This window comes from Heliconius melpomene, chromosome 13, assembly GCF_056956725.1.
Source record: "Heliconius melpomene rosina isolate 202511_hmr_F chromosome 13, ASM5695672v1, whole genome shotgun sequence".
Lineage (NCBI taxonomy): Eukaryota > Metazoa > Arthropoda > Insecta > Lepidoptera > Nymphalidae > Heliconius > Heliconius melpomene.
The window spans coordinates 7,110,015-7,134,596 of NC_140401.1; the positions used below are offsets into that span (position 1 = coordinate 7,110,015).

General features: G+C 30.9%; 1 protein-coding gene across 7 annotated transcripts in view; it reads right to left on the bottom strand.

The window, feature by feature from the left end:
- Window positions 1-24,582, bottom strand: part of heph (polypyrimidine tract-binding protein 1 heph) — a 316,994-nt gene that overhangs the window by 171,849 nt on the left and 120,563 nt on the right. For 6 of the 7 annotated variants that reach the window (XM_085196828.1, XM_085196823.1, XM_085196830.1 and 3 more), the window contains one exon: window positions 12,099-12,203. In XM_085196828.1, coding sequence (XP_085052954.1) covers window positions 12,099-12,191 — 93 coding nt within the window. In that variant the 5' untranslated portion in view covers window positions 12,192-12,203. Of the gene's footprint in view, window positions 1-4,713; window positions 4,883-12,098; window positions 12,204-24,582 lie in introns of all 7 variants that reach the window. The other variant, XM_085196829.1, reaches the window with a different exon arrangement.

The following is a 24,582-nucleotide window of genomic DNA, read 5'->3' on the forward strand; positions in this document are numbered from 1 at the left end:
TTGTTGTTTTTGTATACTAGATAATTTTAGGAAAAGTGTAACTGTGAACTCTTTCATTATCTTTGTAGTTCAGTTTTTAATTTTTAAATTTTTACTTTTTATGTTTTTGTTAATTCATTGAGTTATAAAAACACATAAATAGAATTGTAATAACTGTTATTAGTAACTTTATATATACTAAACACTAATAACAATACTAACAATACTAATTATCCCGTATTTAAAATATATTTTAATTTCATATAATTATTCTGTTTTCAATATTCAATATCCGAAGTAAATATTGTTTTAACTATACATACACATAATACGCGTTTATATCATAATATTAATAATCACAAAAAAGCAATTCACATTCATACAAATTCAATATTATTTATACTAAAAAGATATAATAATGTAATACTGAAAAAGATTTCCATGATTAATAATACATAGATCGCCAACATTTTTGAGATAAGTATAATATTTTTGTAAAGATTTCTCACTGTAATAACATGTTTAGATTGACATTTTTGAGAGACAAGGTAAATATCATCTTGATTCAAGCTCCAGGCGAAATACGATGTACGGTGCCGTGTCGTGTCAAAGACCGATGTTTATTTGTCTCTATTTATTTAGATTTCTCATATTTTATACCAAGCGAAATTTTGGTGCAATTGAGATACCTTGCACGAACGTATACTATAGTCAAAGGTTCAAAAAGACTTCAGTATTATAAGAAGGAACACAGAAAAAATATATTTTACATATATGTAGGTGTCACCTCGTATTTAAATTTAATATATATTTTTCTCTGCGTTTTTTTTTCTATGCAAACCAAGGTGTTCTATTTAGTATAAGAGAAAAACGATAACTGGCCTCAATGAGTGATTACAGAATTCCACCATAGTTGCAGTTTTATAACAGTTACATCATGCAGAAATAATGAATTCTTTAAACTCCCTATACAAACACTTAAACTGTATTGTGATGTGCAGTTTGACCTGTTGATTATGGAAATTAAGCGCCTTTGATCAACGCAGTGCCACGTACTGATTCGTAATGGAATTCGAAAAATTTACATCATTAAAAGTCAATTGAATTTACTTGTTTTCGTTCTGGCGCCGTCGGCAACGGCGATGTGTGATGATTTCTACTGTGATTTTTAATTAATGAACGTATTACATTTTTGAGGCAAACTTAAAGTCTTGATAGAACATTAGGAACATGATCGATTCTACTATCAGTTTTCCACTTATCCACAGAATCAGTTTGAGCCATTCTATAAGTTAAGATCTGCCTAGCTATAATATAATATTGTTGGAAAAAATCTAGTTCAGTTCAGTTCTTAGTTTATGGCGTTTCGAGCGTGCCAGTTGAGCACTAATCACTTGGAGAATGGAGAACACATGAAGAAGATTACGGTACTAGTACGATACAATAGGAGACTGCATGTCAAAAAGAGGTCCAGTTAAAGTACCGCCTTCATCTATAAAATAAAGTTAATATTTACAGTATATACGTAAAAAAATCTAATACGGCTGTCGAATTTGACTACAATATGACTACAACATAAAAAAAACTATATATTACTTATATATAATTTCATTCTGATGATACTTATATTGAGTAAACATATTAATTAAAACATGAGAACCTAACTGCTCAAAAAGCTTGTAAATTGAACGAGGCGTTCATCAAGCACCTTAATAAAGAGTTCTTAATCTTCAAAGAAAATCAAAAGTTACAATAGATCAGTATATATTTAAAACCGCTTTCACTGAAGCGAATCGATTAGATTTCATATGCTTCCGCGATTCGGCAAATTAGATTGGCACTCCAAGCGGTCAGAAGTCGGCACCGGGCCCTTCAGCAGACATCACGCTATCCCTCCTCGTAGCAATCACGGGGAAATTTAAAATGCTGTCAAGATATTAGCCTTGCTGAAGCACGGGTTCTGTATGTAAATATATTCAGAAATAAGTGTAAAAAGTCTCAGAGTTTATAATATAGAACATTTTATTTGACACAAACGTCGACTTAAAAGATTAAAACATTAATAGTACTCGTAATTATGTATTTTCACATAATCAATAATTAAACAATTTTATATTTTTTACAAATAGCCCATATCGTTACGTAGCTACGACTTTGCTAAAAAAATTATAGAAGTAATTATTTTAAACCGCTCACCATTGAACTAATTTGTAATGTGTTTAAATTTGAATACGCCTCCTGCGGAACCCAAGTCACGGCAAAGAAGATTATTCCCTTTTTCTCGCGGATCGGAAGCAGATCCTATTTCCTCCGACAACATCAAAGTGAGATAGCAATCAGTTTTTTATTTGAATCAGCAATATTTTGTACGACATCGACTAGTTAGCTCGCTCCGATCAATTTGTTTGACATTAATTGCGCTGGCAATGTTTTTAAGCCTATTTGCAAATGTTATTCAATGCTGAATGGTGTGTGTGGTTAATAGATTGACTAAAATATTTGATTATATGAAAATTTAGGTTAATAAGTACAATTTAATAAGCTTTTTCTAATTGTACTAATTAGATATATAAAACTGTTTACATAATATGACGACAGCGTAAGTTGTCAAAAATATTTACTCATCTATTTTTAAGTCCTATATTTAATTTGATACTAGCTTAGCTAGATTTCACCTAAGCTTAAATGGAAATAACTTAGAGTTGAGTATGACACCTGACACGTGACACTTTCTAAGTGCCCAAGGTATGTCTGGCTTCAAATACAATGGGTAACATCAAACACTTAACATATACAGCCTTCTTCTTGAAATGGACTATTTAGCAGAAGAAGAACAAGAGAAATATTTACTATAAACAATAAAAATACAACCTTTCGCTATCATTACGATACAAAACAAACTTTAAACGATATCAATGAATAATGAATAAATATTGATTTAGAGCAGCCAAGTTTGCGAAAATCTCCAGGTATTTTTATCAAACAACAGTTAGCGCCGCTATTTCCTCAGCAGTCACAGGTGAAATTTATCTTCGGATAATTGGATAAAGAACGCTCGCGGAAAGTGATACGACGCGGAAGAAGTCGGAGGAAAGGTAAAGGGTGGCGAACGGAATAATCTGTGTGTTGAAGCGAGTCAACCAATAACATATTTGGCTAAAACATAAAAAATCTAATATATTAAGATTATTAATACAGTAAGAGAACATTCAATTTTTGCTTTTAATTCAGAAAGCTATTATTGTTTACACAATACTATTTTTGGTAGCTTACTCAAACATTTGCACGTCATTCAATCAACGTTTGATATTTTTTCAGGCTTTTATCTTTTTTAATCTGTGTTAAAATGTTGAATGAAATACTGTATATAATACTGTAGATGTACCTACAATATTATTTTACAATGATTGCTTTCCATTTATATATTGCAATATGATATTAATAAAGTCGTTCATACTATTTTTATTTTTTTAATTAAAATTCGGGTTTAGTGGTAGTACGCCTTTTTTAATGAATAATAGTTTGTTGGTTTCTCTCTGAAGTTTTTTTTTTAAATTCAAGTCTAAAGTTAGAATAATTTTCACTTTAGTTTAATTGTATCAGTTAAAATTCCAGTAAAAGAACTTAGAGCCTACACCATTACGAAGATTCGATCCAAGGCCATTTCCGAGAACAATAACAATTTTCATAAAGACCGAGACGTATTTAATATGCTATAACATTAGTATCAAAGCCACACTGAGACAATAGGATTGACCTATTATGTAACAAAGTACCTAACAATTACTCCAAAACGTTATTAAATATTAATATTACTGCTGTTCAGCTACATATTTTTCCAGTAATTTAAGCTTACCGCAAACAAAGAGTCAATATTCACGAAAATTATTTTCATGAAAAATCATTCGCTACAGGTTTCCATTAAATATAATAATGATGTAACAATAACGACCGCATTGTGCTTTTTGCTGTTATAATCATATTTCGAATAGCATTATTATTATTAATATGAAATATTTATATATTAGGAAAATTGAAATAAATAGTAATTAATTAATATATTAAATATTAATTTATATTAAATACTTCGATGTGAATTTGTAAAGGGATCCAAATATATGTAGATTTCTGCCAGGAGAGTATCACCAGTATAAGCAATATTCAAAATTATTTATTTCTTTATTAAAATAAAAAATATCGAAAACGAAACTTTCTTCTGTATCATATTTTTATTTCATATTAACCACTCTCTTTAGTAGCTAATTAATCATTCTTTAAACTTACCGAGTTAATTATAAATAAGGGTTAACACATCACCATAAACAGAAGAGTTATATATTCATTAATAAATTAAAACAAACACAAGTTAGTAACCATTAATATGGATATTAAAAAAACCGAGAAACAATATACTTCAATATCACAGACATTTATGTAAACATAAGTGTTATAGTACTGCATTAAACTAAATAAACCTTCAAAACTAAACTAACTGAGTGCTAAATACGAGACGTACAAAAATTATCCAGTCAACTAATGCAAAGCAGCCAAAGAGAAGTGCGGCCAAGTTTCAATTTAAAATTCTAATCGAAAATTCAAACAGGTGAAGTACATTGCGCAAACGAACTTAGCGAGTGATTTAGAAAATATATTTACAAAGTGAAGCCCACACAGGGAAGGGTTAGCGTGGCGTAATTCAAGAGCGGTGAATAATTCATAGAGAATTTTGATTACCTTGACCATTTCACGTAATGCGACGGTCGGCCACTAGGTACTTGGCGGATGCCAAACCCGCACTTTACGCCAAGCGATATTTAAGTCACTTATGCTTTAAAACACCACTTTGAAAAGTCTATTTTATTGTCTTCCCGCGATTTTATGTTCTTCAGGATAATAGCGGGCCCTGAAAATTAATTTGAATATTAACTTTGAACTCCAGTCATTTTATTAATGGACACCACATCTTATTACAAGGTTTTACAACTAATCCAATTTGATTTTACCATTCCAAATATGGAAAAACATATCTCAGGACTACATACGTAAATGACGTAATAATATATATATTTTTTAAATTCTCTCGTCAAACTCTGTAAAATATAGGAACACCATTGTATTCGAATGTAGGTGAAAATTTATCTAAAATTTAGATATTTAGTTCACTGAAACAAAGTCATTGCAATGAGTCATCTGTACGTGGTCAAATCAATGAAAGAGCTCTTTACAGTGGCAGCTTTATACAAAATATTGGCGTCGAGCGCTTTCGATGATTAAAACTACATATATGTGAAATTAAAGTTTATAGGCCGAGCGAGTAGTTTTACTTGGTACGTTAGCATCGTCAAGTTAAATCGACAGTGTAACAGGTAACCAATTTAGTTAGCTCCGGTGTGGATATCAGCGTGGTTTTTTCTTTTCCACTGAGCTTCGAGTTGCCTCGCGGAATTAGTTTATGCCGACGTTTGATCGGATATTCCTTTAAAGAAGTTAAACGTCGCTCCGGTAGCGAGTAATCCGTGCGATATTATACAAACAGCCAGATCTGAGTTTTTGGTAAACGAGTTTATTAGTGATCTTTGATTGAAAGTATTCCATCGATTTGGAAGTCGTTTGATGAAAATATTTAAGTTGTTTAAGTATTGGAGGAAACTTCTGTGGCTTGTGAAAATTTTATTTGTATTTAACTTCACAATTTTTGTGATATTTGAGTTGTGGTGATTCAAATATTGTACTACAATCACGAAATTTGTATTTATTATTCATGGACATTAAACTAAAATGCACTTTCTTTAATAACATTGTGTGTGCTTTATTTGAAATACTTTAATATTACTTAGAAAGCATAGGATGTTCTGAGCGCGGCGTTAAGTTGCGCTACTCACCAAGCTATGTATGTATTGCCTATGCCTACCCTATTATTATACGAAAAGCCTAAAGCTACTTTTTATAGAAATATTTGAATTTGAACTGCCATCTTCATGATCAAAACATGCAATTTCATTACATTACTAGAGAGATATCACATAATCTAATAAAATATTCAATTTAAAACTTAAAATATTTATTAACACTTTAACAATTAATGTAGCATTAAAATAAAAACAATGAAAGAATAATGGCCGCGAGGAGCACGAAAAAGAAAAACTGTTATTAAGGAAAATTTGTCACAAAAAGAAAGGTAGGGGAGAGATACCCATTTCGGCGCCCTAATTACGGAACTTTCGTACAATACGAGCATAGCTACCTGCAAAATTTTTGTACCTCGCGTAATAGATCATCTGTGAACTTAAGAATTACTTGCCCAACTTTCTTTTATTATAGATATATAATATATATATTTTCTTATATAAAACTGGGTGAAAATTGTGTCGTAAAATATATTAAATTGAAAGAAAAGTTTTAAACAGTATGAAGGTAACTTTAAGTACTGTGTTAATATATTTTAATTAAAATAAGAAACTTACAGCGACCAAAGGGCCAAACTTAACTTTAATATTAGGTATTCACAAAAACGAATACTAAATATTAAAGTTTACTTTGAAATATAATTATCACTTGGTAGGTATTTGACGTACGATAAATGAGTTTTGTGATAATCTATATTGATATTTTATCATTAACTGTCCGTCGCCCACAACTTTGCTTGCACGAACTTCAAGGCAAAAACAGTAGGTACATCCCATAATTCTCATTCCCGTAGAAATATCGAGAAACCTCTCTTACTGCTCCCCTATACTTTACACCCTACCAATAAATATGCCAAATTTCAACGAAGTCTAGTAGTTTCATATATACATATATACGACGTTTGTCAGTTACTGAGTAGCGGAAGAGTTTTAAATAGATATATTAATCTATTCGTAATGTATTATAACAAAACGCACACAGAAATATTACGCAGGTTACTAAGAGTTTGAACGGGCGGGGCTCACATTAAAAATTGAAGTCAAAGGAGATGTGGCGGCAGCGTAAATATTGAAGACGGAAAGCTTTAAAAACAATGAAGCCGAAAAGTAAAGCTTTTATACGATTAGGCGATGAATAATTATTTCTTTTAAGCAAAAAAAATATACATTTGTAAGAAAATAACATTTTTTACAAAGTTGTTTGTTTCATGTAAAGTAACAATAATTTAAGACGATTTTTATTTATAATCATATTTTTTTTTTGCTTCACGCTGTATCACGCACATTAATTTCTTTTTAATTTATTTTTTTTAAATTAGTGAACAGACACAGATTCAGTTCATATACGCCATTTTATACATTACTCTTTTAATTGCACCCATGATCCACTGTACATTATCATCGTCAACGTAGGCGTCCCTTACACTACTAACGTTGATTACTAATGAATAATTATATATACATAAAACGACATCTCAACATCGATCTCAGACTTAAGTGCAATTTATAAATACGGGCCTAAGTGGATGAAAACAAAAAGTTGCTAATAAGTCCCTTTCTTATAAGGCTATTTTAAAATTACCTAAAGTCAAGCAAGAGTACTTAATCAGCCGCGGATTTATTTATATCCGGAAACAAGTGTCTAGGCTCCACTGGACATCTGGTCTGATTGCTAAGACCTTCTTTAAATATTTTATAAATCAGATTTCTTTTTATATTCCCTTTTTTATTTTAGATCATATTTTTTGTATGATAGACAGATTTAAATCTTATTTAATCAACGATACTTATAGTTTTTATTAAGTATACTAATTATCAGTTAAAAAAATAAAAAAAAAACTTAACCAATTGATAAAGTTTTTTTATTATTATGTATCGCTAGAAATTATGTAAAATAAGATGAGGGAAAGACTTTACTAGTCATTAAATAAAAACTAACGAAAATAGTTTTAATAAAATATCAGTCTCGAGCTTTACACTCAAAAAACAATAAACTAACGAAGCAGTAGTTCATGCCCAAAATTATTTTCATTAATTATAAATTATTTATTATTATTTCATTATCACAAACAGAAAGTGTTTGGAATTAATAATTTCTTTTACAGAAAAAAATCTTATCAAGAACATTATATGCACCTATACGTTATAGGTTACACATGATCCTTAAATGTAACGCAAAACGAACGTCTCAATGATGTTTCCATTTAGGATTAAAATTTAATATGTGCTTACATTTATGCTTTATTTCGATGGGATATAGTTACCATCCCCTCGAGTTTTAGGGACGATGAAAAACAAAACTTATTTTAGCAAGGCAGTTAAAAAGAGCTATCGCCATCAATTGTCACCTGTAGGCAATAAGCAAGAACAAAAACTTAGCCGTGGGATGGCCTTTATTACAAAACTTCTATCCACAATATAAGGAGTATGGAAAAATAAAGCTTCTGTACGTGGCACAAATAAAACATAACGACCCAAACGTAGATAGAAAATGAGAAAACGAAAAGTGATATATTTTTAATTTGCTTCTTTTAGTTTTTTTTTTTATTTTGATGAATTCTTGATGGGTTTTAGTTGATTTTCAGCCCTTCCCTGAATCAAGTAATTTTGATCAAGTTTTTAATTTTATCTTGTCGTATATGGAAATAGTACCGAAAGGGCAAAAAATTATTGATTTACCTCCTAGATTTATCGATATCAAATCTCTATCTATCTATATAGATAGAGATTTGTTAATATTATTTTTTTTTTTATAAAAAAAAACGAATTTGTAAAATTTTATATTTAACTAAAAGAAAATAGGACAGGTCCATTTTTCTTTTATAAAAGTGTTATGCAACAATAAAAATAAGGATATATTTTAAATATTCGCTACTTGGTAAGGGAACTTAATGATACGTCAGTCTCCAATTTCCGCCTATTTGAAAACTAGGGGACATAATCCAACGCCGTACTTTATTCCGTACCGGGATGAAATCTTTATTATAAATAAGTTATTATAAATAGTTACCCGAGATGAACTTAACTCACAAGAGTTGCTTAAAATAAGCGTTCCAATGCCATTATCATTAATATGTCTAAATTAACTTTCTATATTCTTACTATATATTCTACATTCTCCTTTGTGTGTTTTCCATTCAACGTGACATTGGCGAAGTGATTAGTGCTGAACTGGCACGCTCGGATCGCCATAATTAAAGAACAACAACAACTATATATTCTATAAAAAAATTTTTACGTCAATCATTTTAAAGTCTCACAGAACATATTTATATATAGCGCTGTCGTAGTTACTGTATTGTATTTTCTTAGTAGATTTTTTTTATGGAGCCAATATTTATATTTTTCCAATTGATCCTTCATAAGAAAGAATTTGTAAAATAAATTCTAATGGTAAAAAAAGCCTAAGGAATAAAACAACACAATAAGCTGACAAAATAATTTCTCCTACGATCATACATATAGGTATCCAATTAACATTGTTTCTAGACAAATAAAAGTAATAAAACTAAGAAGATCAGTATTTAATATCATATTAAGCTTAAATAATAATATTATGATCTACTTACTGAGTTATTTCATTACATTTTCATTATATTTACTTACAGAGCAAATAATTTGAATATAAAGAAGAAACACCAATAAAATAAAAGGTAGGGTAACGTGACTGACAGGTTGTCAAATTATTGTAAGCGGGTATTTGTAATAGTATATTTAGTAAATTTTCGCTTACCGCTTATTTATATTTATTTCTTATAAAATGCGCAAATTTTTTTAGTTATATGTATATAACACTTATTACACTTTAAGTGAAAATGTGTAGTTTTACACATAGATACTTTTTCTACAGTTTTGCACGTTGTCCCGCATGGCAGGAAAAATGTAGCCTAGTGTTAGGACACCGAATTTGAGACATTGTTTGGTTTGTGGCTTCTTCTTCTTATCTAGCTATTTAAATATTTTGTTTTAGCTACAAAATTTATCGATACTCAGGTAGCGCAACCTTAATACGTAAAGATGACGGACGGGTCGTCATTAACCAGCGAGCAGCGGTTATTGCGGGCAGGTTGCGACGTTTATATTGTAAGAGATAATGCCTGTTATTTAACGTTACCACACTAATATTTGGCCGCTTTTTTACGCCACACCGTTTCTCGTTAGCGATATCCGCCTGATGTTGACGCAGCTACTTTTGACATAACAATTATGTTTTTAATAAATTTTATTATATTGGATAATGTTGGATCATATGATATTATTTTATACGAAATTTGTATGATATCAAAAGTGTTGTTCTACAGTACAAGTAGTAATTTAATAATTTATTTATAAGACACCTTGTAACACTTATTGTTAAAAAATATTAATATTTATGTATAGTTTTTCAAGTATATTAAGTACGTATATTTCAAGCATTATTGAACTATTAATTGTTTCTCTTTTATGTAAAGAAATTTACCTATGACAATGGATTATTTCTTAGATATATTTATTTTTCAGATAAAATATATGTAACGTAAGTAATGAGTCTATACTGTTGCGTATGCTGTGTATATTATAAAAAAGAGGGAACTCTAAATAACTGTCATAAAAGTGTATAAGGCGCGATTGCTACACGGCCTCGTAGCCGTAGCGCCGTAGCGCCGTAGCAGGCTACTAATGAGACTACGATATTGTACCGCCCAGCCGGCCGACCCTAGCGGCCTCTATAAATTGCTTTCATGCATATTTATTTATTCAAATATTATGTATGAATTGAAATCTCGTCCGCGACTACTGAAATATGGCCTTCCGCTGAAAATTGAATCAACCAGGCAAATTAGGTTGACACACGGTCTAATGGTAAAAACGTTGGTTTCAAATAAGAAGTATAACTTGCGAGAACTGCTCTCGAGGCATTATTCGAGAGTACTTCATAAAGTTAGTCTTTCGAACGAGCGAACTTGCAACAACAAATTTTTCATATTTTGCTCTCTTGACGTTTGAGGAAATTGGCCTTTAATGAGTAAACTTATGCATCGGCGTGCACTCATCTTGTTTTTGTAATAAAACCACGTTTGTAAACGACTGCCACAGCTGTAATTTAATAAATATTTTACGACGCCCGGAGTTTAAGGATGTAAATATAAACTGAATTACATTTTTTATAGTAAAAAAATATATAACACAATATTTTTTCCTATTATCATTTTCATTTAATCGTATATTGAAATTATAATGTATAAAAGATGTGTAAAATTAATAAATAACAAATGCTAATTACACAGATCGAGATTCAAACAATTTAAACAATTACAGGTATCTCCATAATTTCGAATTGAAAACAAAGGTTTCGAGAGCTGTTCACAAATAATGAAATAAATGAAGCAAACGTTTCAAAACTGAAAACTAATTAAACTCGGTTGAATCGATATCTACTTATAAATTAAGACGGTTTAGCTCTCAAAGGTAATTTGACAAAAGTTTACCTCAAATATTGATAGCGTGATGCTATCCTTCTCGCTGAATATTTCCATCAATTGTACTTTTTCATTGTAAATAATTTAAAGGAATAATCTATTCCAGCACACTTAAATATGGGATAGTAAAAAAACATCAACTTCACGCTTCCCGCACACAGCACGCTAAGCAGCGGGAACCTATTGTTAAGACACTCCGTTCGCCACTTTCTGCCGAATTCTGGAGGCATTGCGTGTTGAGTGCTAGAACTCACCGCGTCTCCACACCAGAGCGAAGAAATGGAAATATAAACGTAAATAAATATTTCACTGTATGGGATAGTAAATAACCTAAAACGGCATTTTTTTGTGAAACAATATAATTTATTACCTACTATTACTATTAATATAATAGAACCAACCTTTACACAGTTTTTATATATATAGAAGAATTGTTTTTAGAGTTTACCTGCGCGAATTGTTATTATATTCTTCGCTTACTTTAAATTATTTAGCTTGGATACATTCGCAATTTAAGTTGTCTAAAACTCGTCGAGGAGGCGGCCGGATTAAATTATATTTTTTTCTCATTTCTGCGAAAAAGACTTTAGGCTATAAACAGAAGATTTCTATTTCAGTAAAAACAACATTTTTGATTGGATAAATTTTATAAAGGTAGAAATTCTGGGTCTTATAATATGTGATCACTGTATAATGGAGAGATAAGATACCTTTAATTTATATAAAAAATACATATAATATATAAAATATTCACCTTAATTCCAATGTGGATTGGAAAATCGGAGGCCAAAGCGGGCTGCGGATGAAGGGCCGGCAGTAGCGGCAAAGGCAGAGGACAGGACATCATAGTTGCGCCAACCTGAAACAAATCAAACTTTAATTAAGTTTTTTCTTGAATAAGATGCTCTTTTGACTACTATATAAATAACTTTTCTTAGATGTTAGCCTATAAATATTACATCTTTTTATTTTTCCCTTTAATTTCTGAATAGAAATTGTTATCTAATCTTGTATAACAGGCAATTTAGTAAGATGACATGTCGTCGGCTTAGTGTAAAGCTTCTAACAGCTTATTAAGCAAATTGTCAGGAGAAAAAAAAACGTATTTAAAAACTATAAGTATGTCCAGTATATTTTCAGAAAGTTTTTAAATTGATTTGTATGCTCTACCATATGAAATATCAATGCCAATTTTATACTTAGCAGATTTACACTCTAAGCCGACGAGGATTTTTACTCGTATATAATGAAGCTAATTGTTTAATAACTTTGTGTAATTTTATACAAACAACATATCTAACAGAAACAGTTTAACCTTTAAATTGTTTTCAACATTAACTATAATATATATAATAATACAAGTAATATAATGTATGTACATATCTCAATATACGAAAATACGTATATTTGTTTTTGATTAATTAGGTTTAGTTCTAATTCGTGTTTACCTGAGGTATATTAACTAGTTGTTTTACGAATTTGTCTTGTGTTTGAATATTTAGAAACTCTATTTGTACTTAAATTCTAAATAAGCAAAGGTAAATAAGCGCTATTTAGAGTCAATGAGAGATATTTACAAAGCCTTGTGCTTTGAAACTATGTGGACTTTAACACAATATTCACAAACATATTATATTACCAATGACGCACCCGTGGTGCAGTAGGACAGCGGCTCGGCGAAATAAATATATTTAGTTTGTTTTCGCTTCCTCGTGCTAGGAGATAAAGCGCTGCGTTAAGTTACGTCGTTCAACAATATAATTATCATCGAACATTAAAGGACTAAATACATACATTAACAAACACTGAATGTTAAGGGCCTGGGGTACTATATATATAGGAATATATGGGGCGGATTAAATTAGAACAAGAGAAAAGGATATTGGAAGCAGAACCTCCGCGCAGACCTCATTGAGTAAGCGAGTGAGTGGTGTGGCAGACGACAGAAGCTTTAATACCTATAGCTCTTTGTTCAAAATGCTTTTGAGAAAAAAACAACAAATTACTTTATCACTTTTTTATCATTTCTATACAAACGTAGCAATTTTCTAATACTTATAGTAGATAACTGAAACGTCAAAAACAATTTAGTTAACGATAAATATAAAATGCGAGGATCAACTTGGTAGATACGCTCTAATATTCCGTATGGGCCGGCGCTCCCGTTGAAAACGTTATGAATAATATACAGGCAGGGATGCAGCGCGAGAGCTGGTGCTACCGGCGCCGTGCCGTGACAAATACGACCGTCGAACGAACGGACAGCCTGATGCTGTTATGTTTTATTCCCGATCCTCTGGCTTTAATTGTTTTGTAAACAAGGTAAACGATTGATAAAATTGTTTAAAAAAAATATTATAGAAACACTTTTACTAAACCGAATTTGATGATGAGCTGTTATTTTAAGTATAATGTGATAACAATTGTGATATAATACGTTGTTATATACATAGAATTTTTATAAGTCATACAAAAATAATATTGAACATATATTAGTAACGGACAGTGCTGCCTAGCAAAGAAAAGGCTGAATAGTCAATTAGTTTTTTTCACTAAAGTATTTGGATTCAATATAATTTGATTCGAAATAAATAATTTCCCGTTTTATTTTTAGTTGGCAGCACGTAAAGCAAACGATTTGCTTGTGGAATGGAGTAAATAAATTAACAAGCTACCGACTGAGCTCGTGAGTGCTATTTATCGATGCAAACAAATCTAATCGCCCGCGTAACTCTTTTTCCTACTGATACTAAATTGATTCCAGAACATGTTCTTACAAAATTACTTGGCGTTCTGTAATCTTACGATTACATTTAAAAGATCTTTGACTCTAAAGTGATATATTTTTAAGGGAAATTGGGTTTGTGATTTCCTCCTATACAAATATTATGGGATAGTAGGAATAGGAAAATGTTACAAAATTAAATAAGAAATCATACAATGTGAAGTAATATTTCACAATACAGCATTTTGTGATTTACGTATAGTAAAACATAAACAATGGAAAAGATGTATGGGAAAGTGGAACGTGGCAACATTTAAGGCCTTCGCAGCAAAATGTCCAAGCGCTTTAGTCAACTGAGGTAAACACTCACGTCTCAGCACGGCAAATATTGGGTAAGCTATAAGATTTATAATATTTTCATTTTTCAGTTTTAAGATTTACAGAATCACAAGTATTGCTCATAACATTAATATAAAACAATGTTCAACTAACACATATAACGTGAATCAAAATAACTCGTCTGTATGGGCCAACTCTGAAACCGGAGGTCCCAAGTGGTTCACTTGCGTCGCAGGTATACTGTCTATACGTAGATATAGTACCAGCAAGAGTCAAAATGACCCCAGTCATGTTATGAGATTTGTAACAATAAAAAATATATTAATAAACTCGTATTTTACCTACAAAATTTCGCTTACCATCTCTAAGTATTTAACAGTGTTCGTGAGACACCTCAGCGGGTTCGGGGGTAAATAGTTAAACGACACGATAGATTATAATTCATTAAATTAATTAATAGAGTTTAGTAAGTGACATAATGATACTAGTTTCTCAGCTCGCACATAGTTGGAAGGGTTCTCGCTGGGGACGCTCGCGGTCAGCTTCTATAGGAAAATCAGTATAAGTTTAAACAACCTAATTATGTTAATACATCAAGATGTCCCGGTGATATTTTATAAACAGTTATATTATATTTTATAAACAGTTTAAGCCTTGTTTATTATTATTATGTAATAATATGCGATTAAGTAAAATTCATATTAAAGAATGAATATTTTATTTTAAAAAATGGCATAATTGCGTAAATATTAAGAAAATATCGGCATTTATTATTATTTTTATAAAACGAACCCGGCGACATGACAGTTAAAAATGATTCATATAACAATAACGGCAAACAAAATATTTGTAATCCCTCCGCCCTGTCATGTATAAAGTTGTTTGTGATTCGATAACTGAACCAACCAAATCATATCTTACTTCTGTAAAATGAATTTTCATTCACGTACAAAAATTTATTCATACATGAATGCAGTCTGATCGAATTTTCAGGAAAAAATCATCCACTTTTTCACTTTATAGAGGTAGTAATTTAAAAAAATCCGTTTTATCTTCGAATTTCAAATATGGAATTTATCGAAAATAAATAAAACAGTTTTTAATAAATTATTCATCTTATATATAATTAATTAACCAAGTAACGACTGGCTATCTACAATTTGACGGTTTCAATTATTTTATCGCGCTCCCAATGTCGAATAGAGTGGATATTAATTAATTAACTATATATATATTTAATTAAATGATTCCAACTTCGCAACATTTATTTGACTTTTTCATATTGAATAAAGAATTTCATTAAGTGATTTCGCTTATTTATTCCTTTGAGAGCTAACTCCGTAATTAATCCGCCTTTTAGAATTAGGTGATTTTACTCGTATTGTATCATCATACTAATATATATAGGTACCATAGAGATTAAATACAGAATATTAAATTAAACAACAAACATGAACTTTAAAAGTTTGTAACATAATTAATTAACAACAAAAATATTCTCTAAAACGCAAACATGAAAAATTGCTCATTATACCAAGTTGATAAAGTTAAAGCTAAGAAGCTGAGTTTCTCCAACAGAGATATATTTTCCTCTATCTGAACTGCTATTAGTTTGCAGAATTTCTTAAGAATCAAACTTGTTCTAAGCAAGTTGGCGATTAAGTTGCAATCAGTGCAGTTGCATGGCAAGTTGCGTGGTAAGTTGTAACTTAGTGTAAACAGTCGGACCGTAAGTCCCATTGTAAGTCAGCTCAAGCCCGCCCGACTCCCGTTTATTGTCGTAATAACTTTCCGTAATTACTAAGTGCAATATGTGTTTACTTAATTATCGTGATAGGAAAACTGAATGCACTCCAGATTAGTTTGACTTGCTCTTAAACTCTGCCTTTGCAACTTTGAACTTCTGTAACTTACATGTTTGCTAAAATATAAACACTATTCTATTACATCTAAATATATTATTATTGGAGAATGAAGTGTCTCAACACTAAGTTCCCTCTTCCTAGCCTGCTACGCGCAGGATAGAGCGTGAAGCTTTTTTTTACATTTACTGCCAATATCTATTTATTATACAAAATATGTATGCGCAAACAAAACAATAACATATTCAGAAACACAATATACTGTGTAAATCTCTATTATATAACTGGAAGCTTCGCACTCACTTAAATTTTGTTATGGACGATGCATATTGAATGGTTATCCTCGACACGCGTTTCTAAAATCTTTTATAGCTCGTAGCCATTTCGAAAAACATAAAAGAATATACTAAAATTTGTAATGTTTTTTTTGTTTCTTATGATTTTTGCCAATAAAAAGTAATATTTTTTTGTATATTATTATTTCTTGGTAAGGTGCAGTTTTAAAAATAGACCGGAAGCGAATATCTATCAATCCATACCTATATTATAAATTCGAAAGTAACTCTGTCTGTCTGTCTGTCTGTCTTTCTGCCTGTCTGTCTGTCTGTTTGTCTTTTACGCAATCAGGGCCATACCGCTAATTTAATTGTGTTAAAATACTCATATAGAGATACTTGAGGGTCTCGGGATGAACATAGGATACTTTTTTTCTCATATTTGTAATATTTTCGATATATACCAATATATTAAAATAATTAATTTGACATGCAATTTATTCCGCCATGTTAATAACAATCTTCGCTACGCGTTGCTAAGCAACGGCTTGCAAAGTTTGATGTTTTAAGAAAACGTCACCCAAAGTGAGTTTGCTTAATGCATACATATATGCGCGCCGATATAGATTTGTATACATTAACAATAATTAGATGATTTCTATAATTTGATATTCATCCTTATGAAAATAAATATAATAGTCACTTTTAGCATTTCATCTAGATGGAAATTATAGTTTACTGTATAACATTCTAATAAATAATTAAGGAGATATCACTGATTCGAAATGACCTAGCCTACGAGTGGTATAGTATGACCGACGCGAACGGGCAGATGACTTTGATGATTTTGTAAATTTTTATATATTTTCGAATTACTATTATTTTTTATGTAATTATTTGCTGCTTATAATTAATTTATCTGTTGGGTTATCTATACCGATGTTATACACTTAAAATATCGTAATTTTAATCACTTTTACTTCTTTTGTTTGTTCATTTCGGTTACTCAGATATATCTCCACTTATTATTTTTTTTTCAACTTATTTTAATTATTTAGGCTTATATTTTCGCGGGCGTAGCCGCGTCCGGGCCCACTAGTATTAAATAAAACAGTTATTTGTTTATACATCTAGATATTTCTATTAGAAGGGATTATGTTAAAAACTCTCAAAAGTTCCTGTAACTTTTTCCATAAAATACAATACTGAATCAACTTGTATTGTATTTTTTCTTTATAATAATAACCCAATTTACGTTTGCCCTGGGAATGTTTTCGTCATGGATTAATTTAAAAAGTTATATTGCGGCCTCGAAGAGATCTTTAATAGAATAAGCTTCTTAAATTATAAAGATTTCTCTGTATGACGACTTAATTTCGTTGTCAACAATAAAAAAGTGAAACATAAAAAATAACCTTTTCTAACTCAAAATATTTATTTTATATATTTTATACATAAGCTAAAGTAAATATACAACATAATATAATAAGCGCACTTTTATCTACAATTGTGTGCTTTCCTGACCAATAATTAGAAACAAAAAATACTCTATATAAAAATGTCTACGCATTTATAGATGAAGATTAACGAAGATATGTGCGTAGTTTAGATACAGCGTTTAACCCCGTGATAAAACTAAATATTTAATTTGATATAGATATAAGATTGAATGTACGTAAAAAATTATGTATATTTAAATAAAAAAAACACGTGTAACTATTACATATGCAGTTTTAATATTGAGAAAAGTTATTTTAAAGTTCCTTTATGTGTTGCTTTATATTCATGAATTGTGTAAGTGTATTGATATTTAAACTTCACGCTGTATCCCCCATTTATCGGAGTAGAAAGAGGGAACCTAGAGTTATGACGACGGGAGCCCCATTTCCCGCTGAATTTACAAAACATGACGTATAGAGTGGCGGAATCAACGAATGAAGCGCTTTGCCTTTTTACCAGATCGAGAAAATAAAAATATTAAATAATTCTTTCCTCCGAGTGGAAATCGAACACACAACTGTCGCATGCTTGTGCCACTGCGCCACGACGGCCTCAAGTAAAGTGTAATTAATAAAAAATATGAAATGCATTCCGCATTTGCATAATGTAAAATAAATAACATGAAATGCTGTTCTTAATAAGGAAATTTCACTAACTACTACAATCACGTGTTCTTCTAAAGGCTTACGGCGTTTAGCGGATATTAGCCGACGAGGTGTCTTCAAAGTTCATTTATAGTTGGACGAGACCAGAACGTAACCAGTCTCAACGTTACCCAGTCTCTAGAGGATAACAGACTCGGTCCTTAAGGAGAGTTAAATACGAGTATCCAGTCTACACGAAACACTATGGAGGCTAGCTTTGGATATAGTAAATTGTTATAAAAATATGTACAGATAAAAAAAAATATTTTCATATTAACTGATTAAGCGTGGTGAGCGATTTTTAAAATTTATGGACATAAATTAGGAGGAGCACTTTGAGGTTTCTACAACCTGGTTTATATATATGTATATATATATTATTATTATTTTAAGTAATAAAATATATATTTTCATTATTATATAATTATAATTTGCCTCAAAATAGTGAAAAGCAGCTAGTGGGAGGAACTTAAGTAAAAATCGCCACGCTTAATTGGAAATACTATTAATAGCTCGGCTATTGGCTTGGCTGGCCAAAGTTTTAGTAATTCATAACGTACTTTTATTACTTATAGACTGTAAAATTCGAATAGGGCATAAAATAATCTCGCAGGATGCATTTTGAAACGTTACTTTGTAAATTTAGTGTTTTACAGAACGTAAACTGCAACAATTTATCTATTTCGGTAGATTTCAAAAAAAATGCGAATGGATTTTGAGTAAAACAATGTCATAACGTATTTTTGACAACAATGATAAATATTTGTTATTTATATTAAAATGTTTAGTTCGCTATTTGAGTACGCCACGTAGTTGCAGCAGTTGTAAGGAGATATTGCACCTACGTAGTATGAACTGTAAACTGATTTCTATCAACGGTTATGTCCGATTAATTATTGAAGCATTCTCCGCGCAGCTTGGGGGTTCGGCATGTCAATGAAAGCAATTACTCCCATTCTGTATGTATGTACATAGCCATCCGGTTCGGCCATTACTCCTCTCCCGGCTCAATATCATCAGAATCTATTCAAATTGATACACTTGCAATACACAAGCTTGCTTTGGCAGCTTAGACAAGCACGATGCTCGGCGAGACCATATCGTATATCTTTGAAACTCACCTCCATAAATGATGGATCGCTCGCCAACAGAGGGATGGCAGTTCAAAAACATCGGCTCATGGGGGAACAAAAATGCGGTTTACAGAATATAGACGTTCTCAAGGCTTAAGGTCCAAGTTCCTTTGCATGATCTATACCAATTTCTTTTACAAAGATGTAAACGCCAATCGATGTGTCAGTGGCTGATGGGGAAACTTTTCATTTTGGCGATGTATCGGGCCGATGTTGAGCGGAAAAACAATTTTGTTGCTATTCGAGAGCTCATTTTTAACGTTATTGAGTGGTAACTTTGTAGAGTTTAGCTTTATATAGATATTCTTTAGTATTGTTTTTGGAAACTGCCGATATGATGGATGGCTTTGTGGTGTCTTTTATTTTAGAAACAATTATTACGAAAAATGGCAGAAGCAATTCTCACTTTCCTTTTTGTCTGTTATATATGTGAGAACACATTATAAAATAAAAAAAATAATTAAATACGAAAGAGTTGTACATTATTACCGTTCACTGATAAACATTATATATTATGTGAGACAAAGCAATTAACGTTTTATATTCTCACATCCGTTACAAAGCTTTTAGCCCGAATACATAACAATGAAATTTTAAAAACATTACTCCATTTCTCGTGTTTCGATACAGACGGGTATTTCAACTTCTTTTATTGAATTTACACTAACGCTTTATCCTGTGTGTTTGAACCACATCAGCGCTCGGGGGCGTGTTGTGTTCATACTGACAGTGGCCTACTCTCCAATATCCTTTATGTATCTCTTATGCATTTCACTGATATGAGAGTATAGAAATCAGATGCGGGTTTCACAACAGTTTTTAACTTCATAAAATAATGTTTTATATAAAGATGTTTACTGTTCATATTGCAATGTGATATACCTATATTTTTATTTTATTGTTATTGTATTCTAATATATGTAAACTAAGCTAATTTATATAAATATTTTTACCTTTAGTTATTTAGTACAGTACTATATTTCATTTTCAGTATGGATGCTCAAAAACTATCTAAACAATAAACTTCGGTTCACTTCAGTATTTTTTAGAATAAAAATCTACTAGTTTAAGTGCACACCTTTCTTCTGCATATGTGAACTAATTTCAAAGACTTTTTTGTTTAAAGTAATATTTTATTTATTAAATATTACATCAAAAAATATACATGTACATTTCTAAGATTATTTGAATAGCCAGCATGAACTAACATGTTGCAATATTACCAATACAAATCTAAATACGCTGTAAAGCCTCTAGCCCGATTTCGTTCGTCCATCGTAGAATATGATTCCTGACAATTTACTGGTATGCTTCGGTTTCATTGAAAATCGAGCATTGATAGGGATGTTAATCTACTTCCTATCATATAACATTGTATAGAGTATTTTGACAGAATCATATTTGCTTAGTTCAGCATAGAATCATTTTAACTATAATATTTTTATTTCAAGAAATGAATTACGCTTTCCAAACATTTTTTTATTAATCGTCATTCCTGATTAAGGTGTGGCAATACACTTTATCTGTATTCTAAAAAAAACATGTATTTTTTGATAAAATATGTAAGACACGAGTAATAAATGTAGTTAACAACAACAATACACAAACAAACACCGATACATCCGAACGGGATTTATTAAAGCATTTCCACGGCGACTGAAACAGTGAACGGCAATATAGCAACGTAATAACTTTACATTGCACTCAGAATGGGAACTCAAAAAACACCTGTACAAACAGAAATAGAAAAGGTTCTGTATATGAAAACGTATCGTTCGGCTTTGATCACCCCTTTCCAATAATACAACGAAACTCTGAACCTTTGTGCCGGTTCCGCCGCAGGCAGTTCGATGTACTACCTGTAATGTGTCCATTTAATTCATCTACACAAAATATAATCCTTTTCCGCTATTGTTCATTTCGAGAGCTCTCATTTCAGTAATGTGACGTGGCTGGTGTCACGGCTAACGTCAAGTTCTGATCTTGTCATAGTTGCTCGTACATGTGTTTTTGACGTTTGTGTAGCAAATTTTATTACACTTTACAAATTTCAGTTTTAAGTAAACTTGCTAAGATATATTCAGACTTGTATATAATCAGCTTAACATAATGAGGATTTATAGCTCTTCGTAGCGGCATATTCTATTTTTACTGTCATATTTCTTAAACAAGTGTGATTGTCACATTTAGTCTCTAAATTAACTTTTTATGTATGTTAATATTTTTGTAAATAGAAACCTATAAATTCTTGTAAAACATCATTAATTTGTACTATTAATATTCGGTACAACTTACTTTATTAAAAACTTCAATACATTTTATAATAAGTTTTTAACAGCTCATAAAACGTTTACCGACGTGATAATTAAATTAAGGACAACAAGCACGAATCAGAGATATTAATTAAAATGTAGTGTTAATAAAATTATAAACTTAAACAAACGGCGCGGCGTGGAGGGCGCTTGTGGCAGCGGCATGCGGGTCGGTAAACATCATGCCCCGCTCTTTTTACGCCTTTGTCCCTACCAATTATAAATAATAATATACCTATCTACATAATGCGAACGAAAATAATAACATATTATTACAAAAAAAATGCATTTCTATCCTATACTTATGCTAGAGATTTACTTACTTACTTACTTATGATATATACTTATTATTATATATGACTTATTACTTACTTATGATATAGCTAGAACAATATCTACATTTATAGTTTTCTAGTAAGTAGGAACTATCTTGTTCATCATATTTGGAGAGCATGAATGACGAGGGCGGACTCGTTGACCTCACAAACTATAACACACTCGGAGTTAAAGTAACTTCTTGACGACGATCCTTTGGGCGATAAATCTAAATCGATTTGGTCACTTTGACGCGACACGTTTTATTTATATTGGTAAAAGAACGGTCTCAAAACAATATATTAATAAAATCGTCGCTTCACGGTTTTTCCCACATAGCAAGGCTATCTAATTTAAATAATTATGTACTAAGTTTCGCAACCTAACGCCGCACTTTTACCTAACAGATTCAGTTTTCGTGTGTTACCTTAATTACGAGTACATCTCAATTAAATTTATCTGTATCGACCGACATATTTTTTTTAGTTTTTGTTTTAAATAATTTCAATTACATAAAAAGAAAGGAAATATTAGCAGTAGTATTAACTAATAGCTAATATATACTATTAATATACTTAAACTACTTATAAGCGTACTATGTTTGAGCACATAGTATGTGTATATTTATATAACACTAGTGCTATTACAAAAGTAAACAAATGTATATATCTCATTGAGTATTAAACTTCAGTTAATGACCCATTTCATCGATCACTTGCAAGGTTTTATTTTGCGAACATTTCTAAATGATTTCTGCAAAATTCATATGAATGTATTTTGATTTTATATTATTGAATGAGTTCTGGAAATTGAACATTATTGCATCATTGTAATCAGAGTTATAAAAATATAAATATAATTACATTAAGATAGTATACGGCAAAACAACAAGCTTTTTATCATAACATCTAATCAACTCATACCATCAATACAAAAAGAAAACCCAAATAGACTATCTAAATCCCTAAAAGCCTCTTTATAATATGAAGGAATCCTCAAGATAAAGATGTAGCTCGCTATTACCGTACGTTTTACATGTGATCCATCAAAGGCACGTATTAGCATTAGCTGGACGGACAAAGGTTTTTAATTCAGTTATCGTACATTTTGTTACAATATGATTCTTAAATTTATCTCTTTTTCACATAATATTCACAAAGGCCGTTACGTGTGTTTGCGAATCCTTGAATCCTAATTAAGGATACCATACGTTGAGGGTTTAGATGGTTCTCATTAGATGATAAAAGATTTATGAGAACATAATTATTCTTCATCACTTCATTTGAAAGTCCAAAAAGCTTATCTTTTCAAATAAATTACACCGCCAAATGATGATCTTTCTGCCATTTACCATTGTTTTACTTTGTGGGTACTTTTATTACGTGTTTATAAGATATTCAAGTCACAGAATGTAAAAATTAAACCTTTTTTCCTTAATAATATGTTATATTTAAGTTAAAACGAATATTAAAGTAAATAAGGTTAAGTGAATAAATTGAAGGAGAATTTATTAGAAGAAATTTGTCATGAGGAAGTGACTAGAGCTATTAAGCAATTTATGTAGTGGATTAGCTGTATCAAAAGTAACAACAAAATAGGTAAGTAATTAAAATAATGGAAATATTAGATAAATACAAAAAATATCCTTAGGGATAATTAAATATAATACAAAATGGGCGATCTTATTAAAAGCATCAGCTATTGTCATTGAAAATACATTGTATGGTTAAATAAGCGCCGCCATTTTTATATACCCTTTCAGTGAAGTTTAAATTAAACCTCGTTTGTGTCTGTAATTCGGCAGCGTTATAAAGATAGGCCAAGACGCGAACAACCCGCCTGGAGGCACCCTACTGTGCTGATTTAATTAACAAGATATGGGTCTCTTTATACCAGCTCTAAGGGTACCTACCTACTTTTTGGGACATTGTCGCCCCACCATCAAAATATCCTCAGCGTAATCATTAATTAACTGTATATTATGGACAGAACAACAATTTGTATGCAAGTTCACTCTGCATAGTTAACGTCATTCATCGCCCCAACGAGATTGCATTTGTAACTTCGTACTTAATCGATTAAATTTCTGATGTGAAATTGTATTGTTTTCATTATCCATTTTGTCCGGGACAT